Below are 21435 nucleotides of genomic sequence, written 5' to 3' on the forward strand. Positions count from 1 at the left end.
TCTAATCTAACCTAAAATTCTTTTAATAATAATATAAAGAATTACACCATAAATAACAGCTTGGATCCAAAGATCCTGCTGAGCATGGATCATACAGATTTTGTGTTTGTGTGTTTGTGTTGCTAATCTCCTCCCTCCCACCTCTGCTCTTGAAGGTCTTCGATCTGCAGGATATTGTGTGGGTGGGGTGCAGACAGGAAAATTTGGTGACTCTTCCCATTGTGAATGGATGTACCACTTGAGTAGTAAGATTCTTCTTGTTTTCTGAAGTAGTGGGGTATTGTGCTGAAATATGTATAATAATAATAAACAGAATAAAACTTCAAACATTAAAAATTTCCCTAAACAGGGCTGCCTTCAGATGTCTTCTAAAAGTCGGATAGTTGTGTATTTCCCTGACATCCCGTGACATCTGATGGGAGGGCGTTCCACAGGACAGGTTCCACTACCGAGAAGGCCCTCTGCCTGGTTCCCTGTAATCTCACTTCTCGCAGTGAGGGAACTGCCAGAAGGCCCTCGGTGCTGGACCTCAGTGTCTGGACTGAATGATGGGGGTGGAGACACTCCTTCAGGTATACTGGGCCGAGGCCGTTTAATAAAAACAGTGGAAGCTGGAACATTTGTGCTTTCATTTTGCACTAGTGCAGATAGCACTCTGTTTGAAGCAATTTAGTTTAAACAAATTAAAGACTAGATATAAGTTGCTTGTAATCAAATTCCGATGTTAAAAAAAAATGCCCAGTATTGCAAATACTTATGTCTGTATTTTCTAAGCTAGTGTTGAGTAATCTGTGGGCCTCTTATTATTATTATACTCTACTTTTCACATACCTTGGGTCTCAAAGTTGCCTAATTGTCTAGTTGCCATTCCTGACTCTTGGCCACACTTTGCATTACAGTCATACCTCCAGTTGAATGTGTTTTGAGTTGAGGGTTCGAGTTGCACTCCGCGGCAACCCAGAAGTAACTGATGTGTATGGTGCCTTGGAACATAACCCCACATAAAGTGGGGTTGCCTGTATATCCAATAATTAATGGGCGATCATCCATTAAAATCAGTGGACATCCATTAAAATCAGTGGACTTAATTTAGTCCCACTTGGGCTTTCTGAATGTGCACAGAGCTACTTTAGGAACTTTCTAGAGCAAGGCAAGTATTTTGGTGAGAAGCCTGCGCTCTTGAGTCTTGTTCTGTGTGCATGATCAAGGGGTGTGACTTTTGCTTAGACTGCCATAGCCATGTGCATCCTGGTGAATTTTCACTTGCTCATTTCTCCTTAGTGCATGAGCTGGGCCTCTCCCCTTCTTTCACTTCTGTTTACTTTTCTTTCTAGTATTTACTTTTTTATTTTTTGTTTTAGTTGTTTCCTTCAGTTTCTCTGTGCTGTTGCCACCCTTATGAATGAGACTTGCTCAGAGAACATCATTTTGGAAGTGTTTGGGCTTGCAGCAGCACGTACTCCACCACACTGATGGGTGCTGCTGTATCCCCTGTTTGATTGACATGTGGATACCTTCCTTAGTAATTAGTAGTTTCCTCAGGGTTTTTCATCAACTTGGGATCAAAATTCCCCATAGAATTCAATTGAAAATTTTGGCTCGTTTTTTGATAGCAAGACCTGTCTGTATTACTTTTTCCGTGTTTGAGAAGTCTCTCTTTTGATAAAATTATTAGTCATTATACCAATGCCCATCGTATTATTCTCCTGTATGCTTGCCTTAGCAAGCAACATACCTCACACTAAGCGAAAGGAGTGAAGAGGACTTGGAACCAAACAGGCATGGAAAAATAACTTTCAAGAATTAATGCAGACACACAGAAGTGAGCAAAGACAGTAGTGTTGCTGTCTAGGCTAGCCAACCTAACGCTCTTTAGATGTTGTTGGATTCCATGTCCCATCAGTCTCAGCCAGCAAGGCCAATAGTCGGGAATAGTTGGAGTTGTACTTCAGCAACATCTAGAGGACTCTAGGTTGGCTTCTTCAGATCTAGAAACACAACTATGTAACAGTTTAAGTTTTGGGAAGCTGGGACACAAATCTTGGCGAACGTGGCCAGCACCTTACTAATATAGTCAAAGAGATGGACTTAAGCCAAATTGCGGGGTGGGGTGGGGAAATACGGAAAACAGTTAAAGAGATGTAGCTGTAGCCACAGACATGTACAATGGTCCCAAGGAATGGGGAGAAGGAAGCAGGAGCCAATGGAAAGAGAGAGGATAGAAAGCAGTTGGCTTAGAGAAATGCCAGGTTACTAGTACAGTGGTACCTTGGGTTACATACGCTTCAGGTTACAGACTCCGCTAACCCAGAAATATTACCTCGGGTTAAGAACTTTGCTTCAGGATGAGAACAGAAATCGTGTAGCGGCGGCGGCGCAACAGCAGGAGGCCCCATTAGCTAAAGTTGTGCTTCAGGTTAAGAACAGTTTCAGGTTAAGAACAGACCTACAGAACGAATTAAGTTCTTAACCCGAGGTACCACTGTACAGTATATTTTAAATATGCTTGCTTATGATTGGTTCTTAGTTAAGAATGGGACTTTCCTATCACATGGAGTTTGATTCCATATTTGTGTCATTGCTGGAAAGCTCTGGTACACCACAGCTCAGCACCACAACGGGAATTTAGACACAGGTGTTCAGGTACAGGCAGATTCAAATCCAGGAGGTCCTTTAGTAACCTGCTTTAGGTAAGGGCTATAATGGTAATCACAAGCACTTTAAATTGGCACAGTTTAGTGGCATATTACAGTGATAAGCGTTTTGCGTATAGAGCAGGTTAATTGTGCTCTACTAATTAGCAATCTCTTTATACAATAGTGCACAGTGTTTCATCGCTGTTAGTCGTGAGCCCATCCTGTATATGCCAGATGGACTTCACTATTGTGGGCTTGGGAGGAAGAAAGCTTCCTATACACATTTGGAGGTCACTCTTCCATAGCTAGCAGTAGGAGACTTGAATGTACATAGCACTCCAGTTTTTAAAGAAAGGCTTTAAAGTAAACCTTTAATTAAAATCTAGACACAAGCTTTAGTTCTGTCATGCCAGCATTCTTTTTATATAAGCTCACTGGAAAAAAATGACTAAAAGGAATACTTATTCTTTATATGTAGAAAATGGTTACCAAGAGAACAGGTGAGAATGGATGATGATTGTCATTCAGCTAATTCTATGCATGTAAAATGCAAATTAATGTCTTGCATTCACTACATGAATAACTGTAGTAGGATTACATACCTAGTGTTTAAAGGTCTCTTTGGGTGATGTAGACTTTAATTTTCTCCAACCATTAACCATACTTAAGGGATTAGTATTACTTATATTCTACTTTCCCATACAAAATAATTCAAAGCAGTTCAGAAGGACAGAGGTTGTAAAGATTGGGTTTCAGCACTGTGTGAACTTGCACAATAGAACACTGACCTCTCCCTCTTGCTGTAGCCTTGGTTAACGGCTACATCAGTGCTGATATTAACTGTAATTGACTAACAAGTGTATGGGTAACCATCTTAGTGTCCTATAGATGGGAGGTATGTTGGGAGAAGTATGCTTCAAGTATCTAGCGTGGATAACTGACTAGCTCTGGTAAAAAGCACTCCTAATTAGCACTGCCACTGGAAGCTCTGCAAACAGTGCCAGTCAAAAGTAACCCTATACAGTGGTACCTCGGGTTACAGACACCTCATGTTACAAATTCAGCTAACCTGGAAGTAGTACCTTGGGTTGAGAACTTTGCCCCAGGATGAGAACAGAAATTGTGTGGCAGTGGCGCGACGGCAGCAGGAGGCCCCATTAGCGAAAGCATTCCTCAGGTTAAGAACGGACCTCCAGAACGAATTAAGTTTGTAACCCGAGGTACCACTGTACTACAGTGGTTCCTAATTACAGTGGTGCCTCGCAAGACGAAAAGAATCCGTTCCGCGAGTCTCTTCGTCTAGCGGTTTTTTCGTCTTGCGAAGCAACCCTATTAGCGGATTGGCGCTATTAGCGGTTTAGCGGCTATTAGCGGCTATTAAAGGCTTAAGGGATTAGCAGATTAGGTGCTAAAAGGCTATTAGCAGCTTAGTGCCTTAGAAAAAGGGGGTGGGGAGCGAAAAAGAATCGCAAGATATTTTCGTCTTGCGAAGCAAGCCCATAGAGAAATTCGTCCTGCGAAGCGCATTGAAAAACGGAAAACCCTTTCATCTAGCGGGTTTTCCGTCTTGCGAGGCATTCGTCTTGCGGGACACCACTGTAGCTAAGTACTGCAGACCCCCTGTTTTTAAAAAGCCAAGCCATGGACCCCCTACTTTTGAAAATTTTGATAGTTTTCTTCAGGTGAATGGTGCCAGGGGTCCGCGGATTACCAATCTGGAACTACTGCCATACTGCAAACTTGATCAAACTTGATCAAAGAGAGTGGACTCTGTCCAAAGCAGCCTAAACCTCAATTTCTTTTAATACCAGTACAGTCATACCTTAGTACTTGAACAGAATCCATTCTGGAAATCTGTTCAACTTCCGAAAACGTTTGAAAACCAAGGCGCAGCTTCTGATTGGCTGCAGGAGCTTACTGCACTCAGTTGGAAGCTGTGTAAGGTACGTCAGATGTTCAGGTTCCAAATAATGTTCGCAAACTGGAACACTCCTGGGTTTGCGGTGTTCGGGTGTCAAAACGTTCAAGTTGCAAGTCGTTCGAGAACCAAGGTACAACTGTAGTTATACAGATAGTAATGAAAGCATCAAACAGCACTTCAGATAGATTTGTTTGGGATCCTGGTAGCGTGCTGCTAATCACTGAAACCATATATTTATTAAAGTGACTATAACCAATTTTAAATTCTTATAGCAAAATATTAGGTCTTCCATCTTCATCAGTTGCTCTGATAAAGCAAATAGTGAATAAGATATAAATATCTCACTATCACTATCTCACATCTTTTAGAGCATAACAACTATGTGGTTACATTCTAGAAACATATCAGTGGTTAAAAACATAAGAATCCAGAAGCATAAGTAAGCACTAAGTCTCAAGAACCAGCAGTCTAAAAACATTCTTAAAGAAAGGCAGGTTGTAGCAAATAAGCCTCTAACCATGGTTAAGGTGTGTGGGGGTGTGGAGGTGGGATTGTGCAGTCTGCTGACCAACTCCTTTAAACATGATTAATGGAGGTAAACCATCCAAAGCCTAATTTCAGAAATAATTATTTTTCTGTTTTTTTGTTTCCAGAGACGTGGGGCAATATCCTATGACAGTTCTGATCAAACTGCATTGTACATTCGCATGCTAGGTAAGTGTGGTTGTTTGTTTCAACATCCAGATGTATGTATATACGTGTGGCTGTCTGCTGTTAATTAGATGGTGTACACCACTGCATTTTAAAACCTTTCTGGTTTTTATTCCTCCCTCTTCAGCTTTTCACAACGTGTGTTGCTGTTGCTTGCTGTTTGGCTCTTAGTATTTCAATATTGTTTAGCACAAATTTCACACATTCGGGCACTGAGCAAATGCATAAGGTAAAGGTTATCACAAAATAGGAGATCACAGGCTCCCCAGCAATGCAGATTTAACAGAGAAGCGATGAAGGCATTGGGGTGGGTGCAAATATTAGAGAAAATATTATATTTCAACATTTCATATTGCACATTTTATGTATTAAGGCTGATATATTTGAGTAGTAGGGACGCGGGTGGCGCTGTGGATAAAACCTCAGTGCCTAGGACTTGCCGATCGTATGGTCAGCGGTTCGAATCCCCGCGGCGGGGTGAGCTCCCATCGTTCGGTCCCAGCTCCTGCCCACCTAGCAGTTCGAAAGCACCCCTAAGTGCAAGTAGATAAATAGGTACCGCTTTATAGCGGGAAGGTAAACGGCGTTTCCGTGTGCGGCACTGGTGCTGGCTCGCCAGTTGCAGCTTCGTCATGCTGGCCACGTGACCCGGAAGTGTCTTCGGATGGCGCTGGCTCCCGGCCTCTTGAGCGAGATGAGCGCGCAACCCTAGAGTCGGTCACGACTGGCCCGTACGGGCAGGGGTACCTTTACCTTTACCTTTATTTGAGTAGTAACAACTTTGCTTGCTTTAAAGGTTAGTTCTTGTAGCCGTGTTTCTTATTTCAAATGCACAAAGAGACTAGCAGAAACTTGGCACATATGAGATTAAGAATTTGTTTTCTTAAAGTTGAACTTGAATGACTCATCCAAGCAAATATTTGTATAGGAAAGTTTCAGCTTAAACTGTAAACTGAATATTGTTATGTGATAGCAATCTTGAAATAGCACAATGGTGACTGATGCGAAATGGATGAGTGGGAGGAGTTTCAATTAAAAACATTTAAATTGCTTGCTATAAATATTAAGTAAATGTTGGAGAAAATTCCAGCATAATATGTAATCAGTGTTCTGTGCCTCTTAAAAAAACAAAACAAAAAAGCAACAATTTTTGCTTAGGTTGTTGGCTTATTTATGTTTGGCAGGGACTTGTTAATAGGATTTTAGCTTTGAGATCATTGGATCATGAAGTTGCTATTGCTGAACTGTTAAATTTCCTAACAGTAGTAGAAATTGATGGCCATCAGTAAGTTACACATTTGTTACCTGTATATTCTTGTAGCCTTTCTGAGCACCTCTCATTTTAATCATTCTCACAAGTAGAATAATATGTCCATTTGTGTCCATGCATTTATCTTTGTCACTCTTTGCGCTTTACAGTCCAGCCTTGGAAAATTAGCTGCTCTTTCCAGGACTCCATATGGGATACCTTCATCAGACATAGCTAGTTTTCAGCTGCACTGCAGCCATTGGTGTCTCTGCTCATTCTCCTTTTAAAAGGAATGTAATTGTTGGTGCCTGTGCTTCCATGGATCTCCTGGTGTTTACATTTGTGGAGTCAGCTTTTCCTTACCATTCAATGTAAACCAGTTAGCTTCTACTTGGATTATTATATACTCTTTCACAGAGTTCTTTTGAGCTATTTGGATAAAATTCAGTAGCCTTATGTACTATTAATTAAATATGTACATGTAATATCAATGAGTATCAGATCTTTAGTACTAATAGTCATTTACTATCTTTTAATTTTGAAGTTAAAGTTTATGGAGATAAATCATATTATAAAGGGGGGATTAAACCATTCCATAGTCATTTATATTATATGATACAAGGGAAAATTATGGATTTTCTTAGAGACTAACATCAAATCCAGTTATTTTATTAACAGAATTATATATCATTAAAAGATATTTTATTGGGGCTACACTATGAATTACACAAAAGTTTGAAGGGGCAGCAACATTGGTTTAGCTTGCTGATAACCCCCTTGTGTATTGCGATGTATGCAAAGGGATCTTTAGCCCACCAACTTCCTTCTGTGTGAGCTGAAGGGTGGTCCTTAAGTCAGAGTAGATCCACTGAAAGCAAATCTTTTCTGGGTATGATTTGGTTGAATGTCCCTGTTAAGAGTTTTCTCCCAGAACTTCTGTTTTGTGTCTGAGTTTAGATATAGTCAAATAGAGGTTTAAACTCATATGCAGAAGAGTTCTGCCAAAGCCTCTGTTGCTGCTCACAGTGGCAAAGAGGCTGTTTAAATAGCCCCATAGGAGTAAGTTTTTAGTGCTTAATAAAAGGGGGCCTTGGGATTTGGGGCTGGGCTGGGCTCATATAGCTTCAAGGGAATGAGCTTGCAGGTCACCAGTTGCCTACTCCTATTATAATTGACTTAGGTGTTCTATTTTGTGATGGTACTGATGTTTGAAAGTCATTTTAAAAACTTTTCCTTTCCATCCAGACTACATAGCCCATGAGGGGATTGTTAATTGTGTGGCAAAAGCAACTTTCCTTGTTCTACTTATCTTTAGTGACTGTGGAGGTATATTTGCACAGCAGCCTATTTAATTTATATGTGTCAGGAGATAACATAGAAAGTTTTAAACTGTATTGTGGAATTGTTTGTACCCTGCCCTGGAGCTTATGATAAAGGGTGGGTAATAAATTGCAACTAAATAAATAGAGATAGTTTATATACTCCAGTTTAACTAAGGATTTGTTCAGTCAGAATTCTTTCTCAAAGTTATACTAACAGTGAAATCAGAAATGGGTCATAGGGCTTGCCTGACTCTTCCACTTCTGTGTTAACTGGGAGAGCCTGTATCAGTTGGACTATGCAGTCTCTAGTTCAGAGAAACAGAGAAGTTAATCTGAAACCAGTGTATAATAGAGAATCTATTGGTGCAAAATGCCGATGAAATTTTGATTAAATAACTTGGGGGCAACTGTAGATTTTAAAAAACGCAGACTAAACTAACGCATGCAAATGCTATTCTATGAAATACCTAGATAACTCTCGTAAAAACATTGGCGTTCAAAGCAGGTAGAATGAGGAAAGAACATTATGCAAGTCATAACTGCTATAAATGCATAACTGCATAACTGTCTATAATCTTGGAGAATTCTTGGATAACAGGTGAGGTCCCTGCAGATTGGAGATAGGCAAATGTTGTCCCCATCTTTTTAAATATAATTTTTATTAACAATTTATTAGTTTACAAAAACATGTGCATTGTCTCTTTGGGTAGCGGGGGGTGGGGTGGGGAGACCCAGGTACCAACCAGTGGTGAGCTTGACATTGATACCAGGAAAGTTCATAGAACAGATAATGAAACATTTGGTCTGTGAGCACTTAGAAAAGGATGTTGTGATTACCAAGATCCAGCATGGGTTTCTCAAAAACAAGTCATGCCATTTCTTGTTTTGATAGCATTACAAGCTGGGTGGATCAGGGGAATGCTGTGGACATAGTGTATCTTGATTTCAGTTAGGCATTTGACAAAGCCCCTCATGATATTCTTGTGGAGAAGCTGGTAAAATGTGGATTGGACAAGGTAACTGTTAGATGGATTTGTAGCTGGTTGAGAGACTGAAACCAAAGAGTGATCACTAATAGTTCCTTGTCATCCTGGAAAAAAGGGACAAATGGGGTGCTATTCAACAGTGGAAGAAACTCCCATGAGAGGTGGTGGACTCTCCTTCCTTGGAGGTTTGATGGTCATGTGTCATGTATGATGTAGCTGAGATTCATGCATTGCATGGGGTTGGACTAGCTGACTCTCTGGGTCCCTTCCAACTCTAAAATTCTATGATAATATATTGTTATATTGATCAATTATAAAAGATAAGTGCAAGTTAATGGTCTTCAATCTATCCACTTTCAATGCTGACTCTTTTTTTAAAAAGATATCTAACATATCATAGAATGGCATTGTTAAATACTGATTTTATTCTGCATTTTGTTGGTGTTCAGTCTCTCACACATTTATTGCATCATTGGATAATCTGTATAGATCCTTCTTTGGAGTCCAGTTTGCTTCCATTCTCTTTCAGTTTTTGATCCTGCTGTCCTTTTGTTTTTTGGGTCTATAGTATAGCCATTATGATTAAATTTTATTTATCACTACATGTGCAAGTTGAGGAGTGAGTATTGTCTGAAGAAGTCCTAAGTAAGCCATTATGCCTAAATTTTATTTAGTCAATAATCTGTTGTGGAATAAATGTAATTTGTGAATGCTATTAAAAGAAATACATACATTACTTTATATCTAACAGTTGATAGCTACTCAGTTGCAGTTTAATTATTTTCCACAGGACATAATCCCTGGTATAAGTAAACAAATGGGCACATGCTACTTTAAGTGGTCTACTTACAGTTTTGCTGAGATCGTTAGTTAGCTTATTAAATACCCTCTCTTCTGTTTGATAGCATGGTATTTTGCAGAATCTTGTACAACCTTTTAAAATGTAATAAAAATTGTTTAAAAGAAGTACCCACTCTCTCCCAGTTTATTCACTTGATATTCCAAGAGGAAAACAGTATACTGTAATAGACATCCTGAGTTATCCTTTCCTTACTTGAGGTTGCATCTGTTACCAAGGAAAGTGCCCATTCTTTCTCTACTGCTTGGTATTTCAGTTATTTCTTGTTTTTTTAAAAACATTTTCTCTGTTCCTTCTGTGCTAGATATATAGGGTGATACCAAGTCCTAGTCATACTCAGTCTATTCATTGAATCAAATGGATTTAGGTTACTTAACTCAGCAGGTTTCAGTGGATCTACTCCGAATATGATTTAGTTGGCTATAATCCACCCCCCCCCCCATTATCTGAGCTACTTAGATACAACTTGTGCAAAATTATATCCTGGATAGATATTTAATTCTGTCCTCTCATTCTAAGGTCCTCTATCTGGGGGATTTTCCCTCCTCCACTCCGGAAAAGTAAACAAGTTGGAGGAATAATTGTGTTGGTCTAGTTTGCTATTCTTTGGTTTTTTTCCAGGATTTACCATTTAAGTTTTTAAAAATTCCCTTTGTCTTTGTCTTCCCTGCAGTTCAAACTTTTTTTTTTTTTAAATGGTCATGGGAATTGAAAGTATTCTGAATGGAAGCTGGGTTCTCTACTATTGGGAACCTGGAATTCTCACTATTTAAATAGGTAATGGTACAATAGTTACTAGAGCAGGGCAAAGGTATATGCAAATCCTCCTAGCTCGCTGGTGTTCCAAGAAGTGCTACTATGCAGCTCAATCATCTGTCCTGGAACTGACTGTTGAAGCAGCTGGATTAGTCTGTCATAGGCCAATACTTCTTCACTTGGGTGGTGGCATCTGCTACTGTCTTTTACAGGAGGCAAATTCCCTTCCAGTCCTCAAGCACACTAACTCTCAAACTTTAAAGAGCTAACAATTAAAAAAGAAGGATAACACTTCTATACTTAAAGAGTAGCAGAAAGAAGCAGATGCCAACAGCAGCACTACTGTTGCCAATTCAGAAATATATGCAAATATATGCAAAACTTTTTATTAAGCCAGGAGAGATGGGCATAACAGTTTTTTTCCTGGTATACTTCGTATCTTGGGGCAGTGACTTTTAAAGGCCCCCACTTCCTACTCATAGATATCCTTAACTTCAGTGAGGGGAACTCTCAGCAGGACCTGCCCAGAATATCTTATTAGAAGGAGGTATTTGTCATATAGAAAGTGAACTGGAATGAAAACCTCCCAAAAACTGAGGTAAAAGACATGTAGGTTGTTTTAAAAGAATAAAAGGAAAATTAGATGACCGGGCTATGTCTAGACAATAAACATAGGTGGTGCAGTATATTTTACTGCTAATGAGTGGGACAACCTGATTAAATGATACTACTTAAACATGCATCACATAATTTGCTCTAATTACCAATTGCTGAGGGCGATGCTAGCAGAGTGAGTGATTTGTCCTGGGACAGTGAGTCTTACTAGGCAGTAGTAGTACACTGATTAGCTTTAGCTAAGTACGTAAATGGAAGTGGTCCTTGAGAAAGCATATCCTTCGTGAAGCACTGCTTTTTGAAGAGCTCAAATATAGGGAGAAAAAGAACATTCTGACTTTTGAAACCAAGCAGTGGAATAAGCAAATAATCAGTGGAAAAAGCAAAATATTTAAAACAATGACTCCGAAATTCAGACCTTTTAAAAATCCCAAGTAAGTTTTTGTAGGAACATCTTATTTGTAATTGAGTTCATTATCTGTTTGGGGTCAACTTAGATGCAACACTGTGGTGAACAGTTAGTGCACAAACACTCTGGCATTCTTTCCTTATATCTGATACTAAAATGCTTGATCAGTGCCTTCTCTGGTTCCACTCTCATTTAAATTTCCAAAATTTTGGTAACAGGCTTAGATGCCATGGTTAAAATTATTAATATTAACACAACATTTTAAGCACTTTGTATGTTAAGATAATAAAAGTATAAGACTCCTGTCTGTTAGCTCACAATCTCAAGAGGCTCAAGACAGAAAGAAAAAGGAAGCAGGGGGGAGCATTGGAACAGCTGTTATTTCACTAGTTAGTAGAAGGGACCAAGTTGGTTACTCTTACTTGTCATGATGATCTCCTTGGAATAGGGCTGCCCAAGATATTTTGTGTGAATGAAGATCTACACCAGGAACAAGCAGGGAATAAAGATGTACATTGGGAGCAAGGCAGGGAATCAAATCAACATTACTTGACAGTTGAAGCGGGAATCAAAGTCTGTCGTGGAGGACAGGGCTCCTTCTCTGAATCACACTGGGCAGGTGCGGATCCCAGGAGACCCCAGAGGGCAGTGCCTGTCATTTCCTCCCAAGTGTGAGAAGAGACCAGAATCACCTCCACGCAGCAGATCTGGCCTCCAAGGAGTGTGTTGCAGCAGCAGCAGGCAATGTATTTGTTGGCGGCCAGATCTGCTGCCCCTTGTGGATCCTGCCACCCGAGGCAGTTGTCTCACCTTGCCTTAAGGGTGGGCAGGGCTGGCCCCACCCTGGAAGACAGGACATACAGTCCATGGTCTGCTGGCTGGTGACAGAGGTTAGAGTTACTCTTGTTACTTTGCTATATATCTATTACTGTGAAATTGTGACAACATTCTCCTGGGGATATGTTTTTATAACTGGTGCTTGCAAAACTTGGGGTGCTTAAATTTGATGCAGTGTTATATAAAATGCTACATTTGAGGTTGCTCTTTGTCTTTGAACGTGTGTTCTGAGTAAAGCAGAGCAAAACTTTTAAGATAACAATATAAGTAACAAAAACATTTTATTGAGTTGGAAAAAGATGGATCCAAAATAGTCTATGCTTGTAAGAAGGAATGATTTTCACTTCCAGCTGCAGCACTGAATGTGAATTGTAGGGGAAGGCAAGGGTAGCACAGTGGGCTGAAGTCGTCGGTGGCTCCTGAAAGCCCATGTACATGCACAAGCCATCAGATGCAAATGTAATGTGGAATCCACAATTCAGTGTTGTAGTCATTTATAGTAATAGTTTATCATCAATGTTACAATTTTTTTTGTTCTCAATACAGATTGTATCTTGTTTGTATTGTAATCTGAAATCTAGCTTTAATTCTATTTCTAGGAGAGTTTAATAAAACTCAGCTTAAACACATTCAGTAGCCAAAGTTGATTTCTCACTGTATATTTGCCAATTTCCTTCCTGAGCATAATGGCGTGCTCTTTAATGTTGCAGTAAATGGTAATAAATCTGACAGATGAGTGTATATTGTGGCTACAGTAAAACACACAAAATTGAATCAGTGCTTATGATTGAAATATGCTATATTTACCAACATTGAATTTTGTACCAATAGAACAGAGGTGGGGAAACACATGCATGGGGGCCAAATGCAGACTTCCAAACCTCTCTATTGGGTCCTTGGCACTCTTCCCATGCCACACTCCTCACCAGCTTTTTTTCACTCTCTCCTTGAGTGTTTTTGCTTAACTGGAATGTGTTCTTGAACTCTTAATAATGACTTTTCTGGATTGAGCATGTGTGTTTGTGTAGAACCTAGCCAATTGTACAAAGGTAAAATTTTCTTGGTCGTCCTGATAGATAATGTTTATTGGGGAAAGGACAGGGGAATGTGACCCTGTTATTCTTCCTAGGTCTCTCAGTTGCTTTAGATACCATTGATCATAGCATCCTTCTGAGCCAACAGTGGGATTGGTATTGGAGGCATTGTGTTACAGTGGTGATGGTCTTTTGGCTCCCTGGTAGTTGTGATGTGGGCTGCTGAAGGGTATAATCCTGTCCCCAATGCTGTTTAACATCCATATGAAGCCATTGGGAGTGGTCAGTAGGAAATGAGGATTGAGGTATGCTGATGATATCCAGCTTTACTTCTCTGTAGCATCTGAACCAGGAGATGCCGGGCAAGCCCTGGACTGGTGCCTGGATTCAGTGGTGGGATGGATGAGGGCCAATAAACTAACTCTGAATCCTGGTGAGACAAAGGCACTGTGAGTGGCTCCCAAGTCCAGATAATTGGTCAATTGCCTGTTGCAGATGAGGTCATAGGTCCCCTGAAAGAGCAGCCTAGTAGTCTGGGGGTGCTCCTGGATCCATCTTCATTGCCAGAGGTCCAGGTGACCTCAGTGGCGAGGAGTGCTGCCTATTAGCTTTGACTGATAAGACCGCTAGCTGCAGCTGGTGCAAAATACTGTATGGTTACTGGGACAGGATGTAGCCAACACACCCCACTGTTGAAAGAATTGCATTGGCTACCAAGTAGCTGTAGGGCTACATTCAAGGTTTTAGTATTGGTGCGAAAAGCCCTATACAGTCATACCCCAGGGTAAATATGCTTCAGGATAAGTATTTTTGGGTTGTGCTCTGCGGCGACCTGGAAGTAACGGAGCGCGTTACTTCCGGGTTTCGCCGCTTGAGCTTGCGCAGACGGTCAAAATGACGTCATGTGCGGAAGCGGCGAAACACGACTCGCGCCGATGTGCTGTCGCGTCTTGCGTTCTATTCAGGATATGAATGGGGCTCCAGAATGGATCCCGTTCGCATCCTAAGGTACCACTGTACAGCTTAGGTCCAGAATACCTGGAAAAAATATATTATCCTATATATACCTAATCAGTCACTGCACTGCAGGTGAGGGCCTCCAACAGGTACCATCTCATCAGGATATCTGTTCTACACAGCGTAACGATTGGGCCTTTAATGTTGTGGCACCTATCATTTAAAATCTCTCCTCTTTGACAGCTGCTGTTTGTTTTCTTTTTGTCCTTCCTTTCTTAAAGAAGCATTTTAAGTTGAGATCTTTTCCAGTCTTCAGCTGGAATTGTTTTAAATATCACTCGTTTCATCACATGTTTGCTGCCCTGGTCTCCTTTGGGAGGAAGGTTGGGATATCAATTTAATAAATAAGTAAATAATTTGTTTAGATTTTACCAGTGTCATTTAATGCAGAGATAGAGTTTGGCATAACATGAGCAAGCCTTAAACCTCAATCAATAGACGGGGTCAAATGCACAGTGCTAAAAGTTCATAAAATGTTTATGCAAATGACTCACAACTCCAGTTCCAGATACTCCTTGGCCATTATGACATTTTGATTTCCATGTGGTGTTTCAGTGCCCCCATACCTTGAATCAAGTGAAATACAGATTTATTTTTTTTATTATAAAAGCATGTGGGGTCAGTTTTCCCACTACAGTGGTACCTCGGGTTACAAACACCTCACGTTACAAACGCTTTGGGTTACAGACTCCGCTAATCCAGAAATAGTACCTCGGGTTAAGAACTTTGCCCCAGGATGAGAACAGAAATTGCGCGGCGGCGCAGCGGCAGCAGGAGGCCCCATTAGCTAAAGTGGTATCTCAGGTTAAGAATGGCTTCAGATGAAGAACGGACCTCTGGAATGAATTAAGTTCATAACCAGAGGTACCACTGTATTGTGACTGACAGAACTTAAAAATACATGCACATAAAATCCTAGGGATTGAAGTGTCCCTGCAAAATGCTGCTCAGTTTATTAATTTCTTTTCATGGATGGGATCCAGTGTTATGCCTGCTCACACCATGGGACTACTACTTCTCCTTCCCCTACAGTCCCTCTCATCTGCCCCAGTGATTTAGGAAACCTGTTGGAGCAGATTTTGAGGGCTTGTGGGGTGCTGGAATATGGGGATAAGAGAAACCAGAAGACCTGTGCAAGCAGATTTCTGTAGTGGATGCAGACAAACATAACTACAGATGCTTAGCACAGAATCTGCTTTTTTCATATTTTGTAAGAAAGAAAATGGGTCATTTGAAAACATTTTTTTCATAATCATAATCAATGGACTTTAGGCGATCCCTTTATTCCTATAGGAATAAACTTCCAAAATATGTTGTTGAAGGCTTCTTCAGGTATTTTTATAACCAGCCAGCTCTAGCAGCTAAAAACATACACCAGGCAGTGGCTAAGAAATGAACACATTTGCGGAGAATGGAATGTAACAACTGCTGACTTTGTCATTAATGTGCCACTAGCCAGTGGATAAACTAAGGAAAACTGTGGCACGTTGCAGGGAGGGAGACTGACAAGAAATTCCCTCAAGATTCTTTACTGAGAAATTCTGGAATATCAATACCAACTAGCATCTTTGGTTCTTAAGGAGATTTGATACTGGTAAGTTACATGTGAGAGAAAGAAGATGATTCTCCCCCCTTTTTTAATGCTGTAGTGAAGTTTTGGCTCATAGGCCTAAATACGTCTGCCAGGGTCAAAGCGTGAGCAGCATTTCTCTTACCCTAAATCTTAGCACTAAGATTAAAGATAAGCTTTTTTCTGCTCCAACTAGTTGAATTTTGAACGGCTAATATATAATGTCAGGTAATTGACAGCTGAGCAATCCTGCCCACCAGTCAAAATAGCCTGTAGAGTGTTGGCCAGTTCTGAATTTGACCCTCTGTGCAGATTAGATTATTCACCCTTGCTTTAATGCAGAATATTGCAGCAATCTTAGGCCACAAGTTCAAGCCTGAGATCATCATTATAACAAAAATGCTTGAGATCATTTCTTTCATTATAATGAAAGTAAAAGTGGTAATGGATACTTGTGAAGTGATGAGTCTCTATACCACACTAAAACACTTAATGAAATGGGGGCCACTAATGTATTTTTTCAAATGTAGTAGACTTTACCTGTTTAAATGCCAGTAGTGTTTAGAAGCTAAACAGCCACAATGGAGCGAGTTTGGAGTTGGTTATACTGTACTCTGAGATGAATACAGAAACATAGTCATATTGTCTGAGATGTCAAGAGAGGAAGCTTCAGAATTGGTAGGGCCTTCCACCAGGACAGCATAAAAGAGGAAGCTATTGCCTCTGTTGTTAATGCAGCAACAGAAAATTGCAGCAACAATGTGCTTCATGTAACCATTTTGTCTGTTCTACTCATGCAGTTGTGAAATGTGCTGCTTGAGTAATGTGTGCTATGGTTGCAAGGTCTGTAAGATTTGTTGTTGCAGGTAATTCACAACTCATGATTATTGCACAGTTATACTTGTGTAACTGTTATAATATGTATGTTAATAGCACAATATGTTTTATGTTTAAAAACTGTGGGGTCAGTTACGGTAGATCCTACAAACTGTTCTTGTAGCTTTATGTACTTTGAGTTGTGGGGTATTGTTGACCCTGATAATTTATCAGCAAGTTTTTTTTTTATACTGAAAATAAAGTTCTCAATGAAGGCATACTTTAGCTTGCAAATGGTGTCATGCTTAATATAGTTTTATTGGGGCACATTTGACTCAAAGATTGTAATTTGAGGCTTTTTTATGTTGACAGCGCTAAGCTCACATAGACCCTCCCCAACTTCCCTTGTCAAAGCAAATAATAATTTGCCATTATGGCTGAACTGATCAAACTATGATTTGTGCAAGCCAAATTAAAATTTAAAACAAATGAGGAAGTTGGGGTAGGAGTGAGTGTGTTGGTCAAAGGCTAGTTCACATAACATGGTTTGCTGCTATTTCCAAACTGGATAATACCGTGAGCTGTTCAGTTGTAGCAAGAAGCAAAATAAAATTCTATGTTCTCGTTTAGTTATTTTCACCTCATTATGGTGATAAAGCATAGCAGATGCAACTTCATCTACGTACTTATGGCTAGATTTGATGAGGTAGGAAAATTTTATGGAGAGCATGCAATTGCATGTTTGAAAGATTTTAAAGACTTTGTTTTTAACTATCATCTTTAAAATAAAAGGCATTGATCAGGGCATTTAGTAGGTTCACTGTATGATTGTTACACTACATACAGAAACGTCTACACCTTGCAACTGTGCTTGGTTGCAATTTTCTCTGTAGCTCTTCGACACGGTGTATTTCACTTTTGACCCTATTTCTAGGAGATGTACGAGTAAGAAGTCGGGCAGGATTTGAAACAGAGAGAAGAGGTTCTCATCCATACATTGATTTCCGTATTTTTCACTGTAAGTATTTAAATAATAGCAGAACAGTAATAAAGGGTTCCATTTGTGTTTGGCTGTGGGGCTTCAAATAATTGATGGCTGATTTAAAATGGAAATTTACATATTTTTTTTCATTTCCCTGCAAATAATACAGTATCTGTTTGGAGAAATTAAGAATTTACACAGTATGCAGGATAGTGTGTGTGTGTGTGTGTGTGTGCGCGTGTGTGCGCGCGCGTGCGCATGTGTGTGCTACAGAGGTGAAAATAAACTGTTTCTTTTAAATTAATGAATAAAAGGTCCACATTCTCCAGGGTGCTGTGCAGTCAGCTTGATATGAAGCTGGTCTGTTTCATATTCTTATTCCCAAGTATGTAACCAATACACCAACAATACCTGTGCACCAATAACTTCTCTCTGTATGACTGATAGAAGAAAATTCATATGTAGCTATGCATGCTGAATATTTATAGTAGATTGGATTCCAGAGATGCAGTTACTTAGCTAACGACACTGGTAGAAGATATTGACTTTTTCTAATTCCCCCTGCTGCCTCCCCTGAAAATTTCCTCTGGAAATCTGCTCTGATAAGGGGGAATCCTTCAAAACAACATGGGAGATGACATGGGGAAAGGTCAAATTGTTAATTGTCTCCCCTTCACCTCTCTTGGATCAGACTTGCTTTTGTGAATAGAATGAGCCCTCTATGGAGGGGCAAGTCTGTATTCAATCCATTGCCTATGCTGTTGTAATTCATTTGGTACAGCTTTCTTGTTTAATTGAAAATTCCAATGGTGAAACTTCTCAGCAGTACAGCTTTTGGTTTCTAGCAGAATCTTGCTCCCCGTAATTCAGGTTTCCTGAAGTTTAGCTTAGCTATTTTTTCTGCAACATGAAGTCTGTTTCAATAAATACTCAAAAAAACAGAGCTGAACCTAACTGCAGTGTATGGAGTCTTCATCTACAATGTCAGGTGTTAAATTTTTGTTTTATTTTCCCATTTTGTGTTGATTGTTTTATGTACACCACTTAGAAATGCACATAATTAAACTGTATGTAAATGTATTGAATAAAAGAAGAGAAAGTAGTTTAAATTGCAAAATAACCTCCTCTTTGTGATATTCTTCTCTCTCCCCTCTCCCTAAAGTTAAGAACTGAAAGATATGACAAAGAATGAATTATCTTTGTCTGTTTAAGCAACCATTATCTTTAGATGGAAGTGGAGATATTTGTCCTTTGGCATGAAGGTTTGAGAATAACATTGACAAGTTTCTTCAGAAAGAGAAATCACTCACTATCCATAAGTAGTAGCACAACAATAGAATGGTACTTGATAGGCCTTGGTAAGACATTCAAAGCAATTTTTTCAGATGCAGTTATCCCCATAGTTTCCCTCTTGGGCAATACTACACCAAACACTAACTTTGCACATATATATTTTTTATTTGAAAAATCATTTGATTAATTTTCTTATCTTCAAAATGAAGATGCATCCATATTCCACAAATATTTTAAAATGTTTAGTTTGGTCTGAAAGCTGCTTCCTAATGTTGATGTTTCTGAGAAGACTTGGCTCGGCTTCAGCTGGATATTGTATAAAGAAGCAGCATTATGCCTGAGATGTTTTTATTCCAAGGGATACTCTTAAAGGCTTATATAAATTTGCAAAAACATCCACCTGACCTCCCACACATTCTGTGTGTAAAGCTTTATTTATAAAATGTTTATGCCACTTAAAATAATAAAAATCTCTAAGTTGTTTCTGTTGATATAACAATTAGTAACATTTTATAAAAGCTAAATAAAAAGTAATACAAAAGTATAAATTGCAAATGAAACTCTGCAACATGCAAAGCAGAAAATTTAAACTTTTGAGTTGGAGTCCAGAAAAGCTTGAAACAGTCAGGTCATTACTGTCTTTGCATTCCAATTATCTGATGGAGGGTATGTGAGAAGCTGGGATGCCAAACTGTGAATAACTTGGGGTCTAACTACTTGGAAGAGTGCCTCTCCCTATATAGTCCTGTCCTGGATGTTAAGGTCTGCCATGAAGGCCCTTCTTAGCATCCCGACCACCAGGTATTATATATTATGCAGTGATGTAAGAGAGAGCCTTCTTCCTGGTGGTGCCAGTTTAAAACATGGTTGTTCACCTCAGCCTTTGATAAAGATGTTTTTAATGTGTAGCTGTAACTTTCAGCTGATGTACGTTGTTTGATGGTTTAGTTAATTTTATTTATTGTAAATGAACACTGATTTTATACGTGTTTGTTGTTCTCTACCCCTTTCTGGAGATCACGTGGTGCATGGTGGGCTATCAGTATTTGAAATAAATAAAGTGGAAGAGCAATATTGAAACAGTTTGTCAGTTGACATGATAACACTTGTCTGAAGGGCTGTTACATAGTAAAGGGCAAATACTCGGTGCTACTTCAGTGGGCAGGAGTAGATGTAATGGGCTTAATTTACAGGAGTTAAGATTTGGGTTGAATAGTAGGATAAACTTATTGACAATGGAACCAATTAACTAGAGGCATAGTGGGTTTTGCCTTGCTGAAGATCTTCAAGAAGAGATTGGACAGCTGATTGTCTGGAATCTTCTTGCTCTGGTTTCCTGTTTCTTTAGGAACCTCATGCTGGACTTTTGTCACAGTTGTGGAGAAAGGACCAGACACTGTTTTCCAGAAATTGAAGTTTGTAGCAATCAACTTGTGTTTATAGTCACAGAAGTCTCTTAAATTCCAATAAAGTACTTTTTAAAAGTCCCATGCCCTCATCTTTTTTTTTTTAAAAAAAGGCTTGCCTTTTCCAAACAGAATTAACATATGAAATACCACTTTCCTTCTGTAACAAGTGATGAGCAAAGTTTGAATCTTACGATGAACTGCATATTCAATTAAAAATGTGTTCTGTTCCATAGAGGTAATAATTCTTGTTCCCTGGTTGTCTGCTAATTCTTAATTTTGAACTGAACAGATGGAGAATTTATCTCTAAAAATTGAGACACAAGCAGAGGGCTTTCTAATTTCTTCCTCAGTGTAAACAGCAATAGAGGGTTTCTCAGGGTTCTCCTCTTACATTCCCACACTGTTCACTCCCCTGCACAAAGCAAGACAGGTGAATTGAAGTGAGCAGCCAAAGCATGTAAAGGAAGAGTGCTTAGCAGTTGCTGTTGTTTATCTCTACTCCAGTGCATTATTATTAGGGTGCAGGTTTTGTTAGCTACAGTAAATCTTAGGAGGCTTCCTTATGTTGAATCATACTGTTGGCCACTTTAGGTCAGTATTGTTGTATTTGGAAGCAGCTCTCCAGGATTTCAGAGAGGCCCACATGGAGGTGTCGAGAATTAAAACTCTGACTTTCTATGTGCCAAGCATGTGCTTTATCATTGATGTATGCTCCTTCTTTTAAATGCCAATCACAGATTGTGGTATTTGTGCTAGGGGTGTGCAAAACATTTGGACAAATGAATAATGGGGCTGCTTTAGACATACTTAGGGCTTGTCTAAATCAAGCAGGATATCTCTGAAGTGTCCTAGACCAAAGCAGGGCTTTCCAAAGTGCTTCAGAGATGTGTTTGCTGCAGACAGTGTGTTTGCAAAGATGGAAACATTTCTCCTGAAGCTTGCCATTAAAGGAAAGGTGTGCGTACTTGGGTGGGAGGGAGGAAGAACTCCTTTGTGGCTGATGGGTCTTGATT

At 39.6% G+C, this 21435-nt stretch overlaps 1 protein-coding gene and 1 long non-coding RNA gene across 3 annotated transcripts in view; one reads left to right on the forward strand and one right to left on the reverse strand.

The window, feature by feature from the left end:
- PDE7A (phosphodiesterase 7A) overlaps positions 1-21435 on the forward strand; it is a 49457-nt gene that overhangs the window by 8367 nt on the left and 19655 nt on the right. The window contains exons 2-3 of one of the 2 annotated variants that reach the window (XM_083451225.1): positions 5211-5271; positions 17673-17756. In XM_083451225.1, coding sequence (XP_083307351.1) covers positions 5211-5271; positions 17673-17756 — 145 coding nt within the window. The remainder of the gene's footprint in view (positions 1-5210; positions 5272-17672; positions 17757-21435) is intronic. The other variant, XM_083451226.1, reaches the window with a different exon arrangement.
- Positions 17991-21435, reverse strand: part of LOC310682587 — a 384385-nt gene continuing 380940 nt past the window's right edge. The window contains exon 3 of the long non-coding RNA XR_014514026.1: positions 17991-21435. This is a non-coding gene — a long non-coding RNA (uncharacterized lncRNA).

This window comes from Podarcis tiliguerta, assembly GCF_965153285.1.
Source record: "Podarcis tiliguerta genome assembly, chromosome: 7".
NCBI classification, from domain to species: Eukaryota; Metazoa; Chordata; class Lepidosauria; order Squamata; family Lacertidae; genus Podarcis; species Podarcis tiliguerta.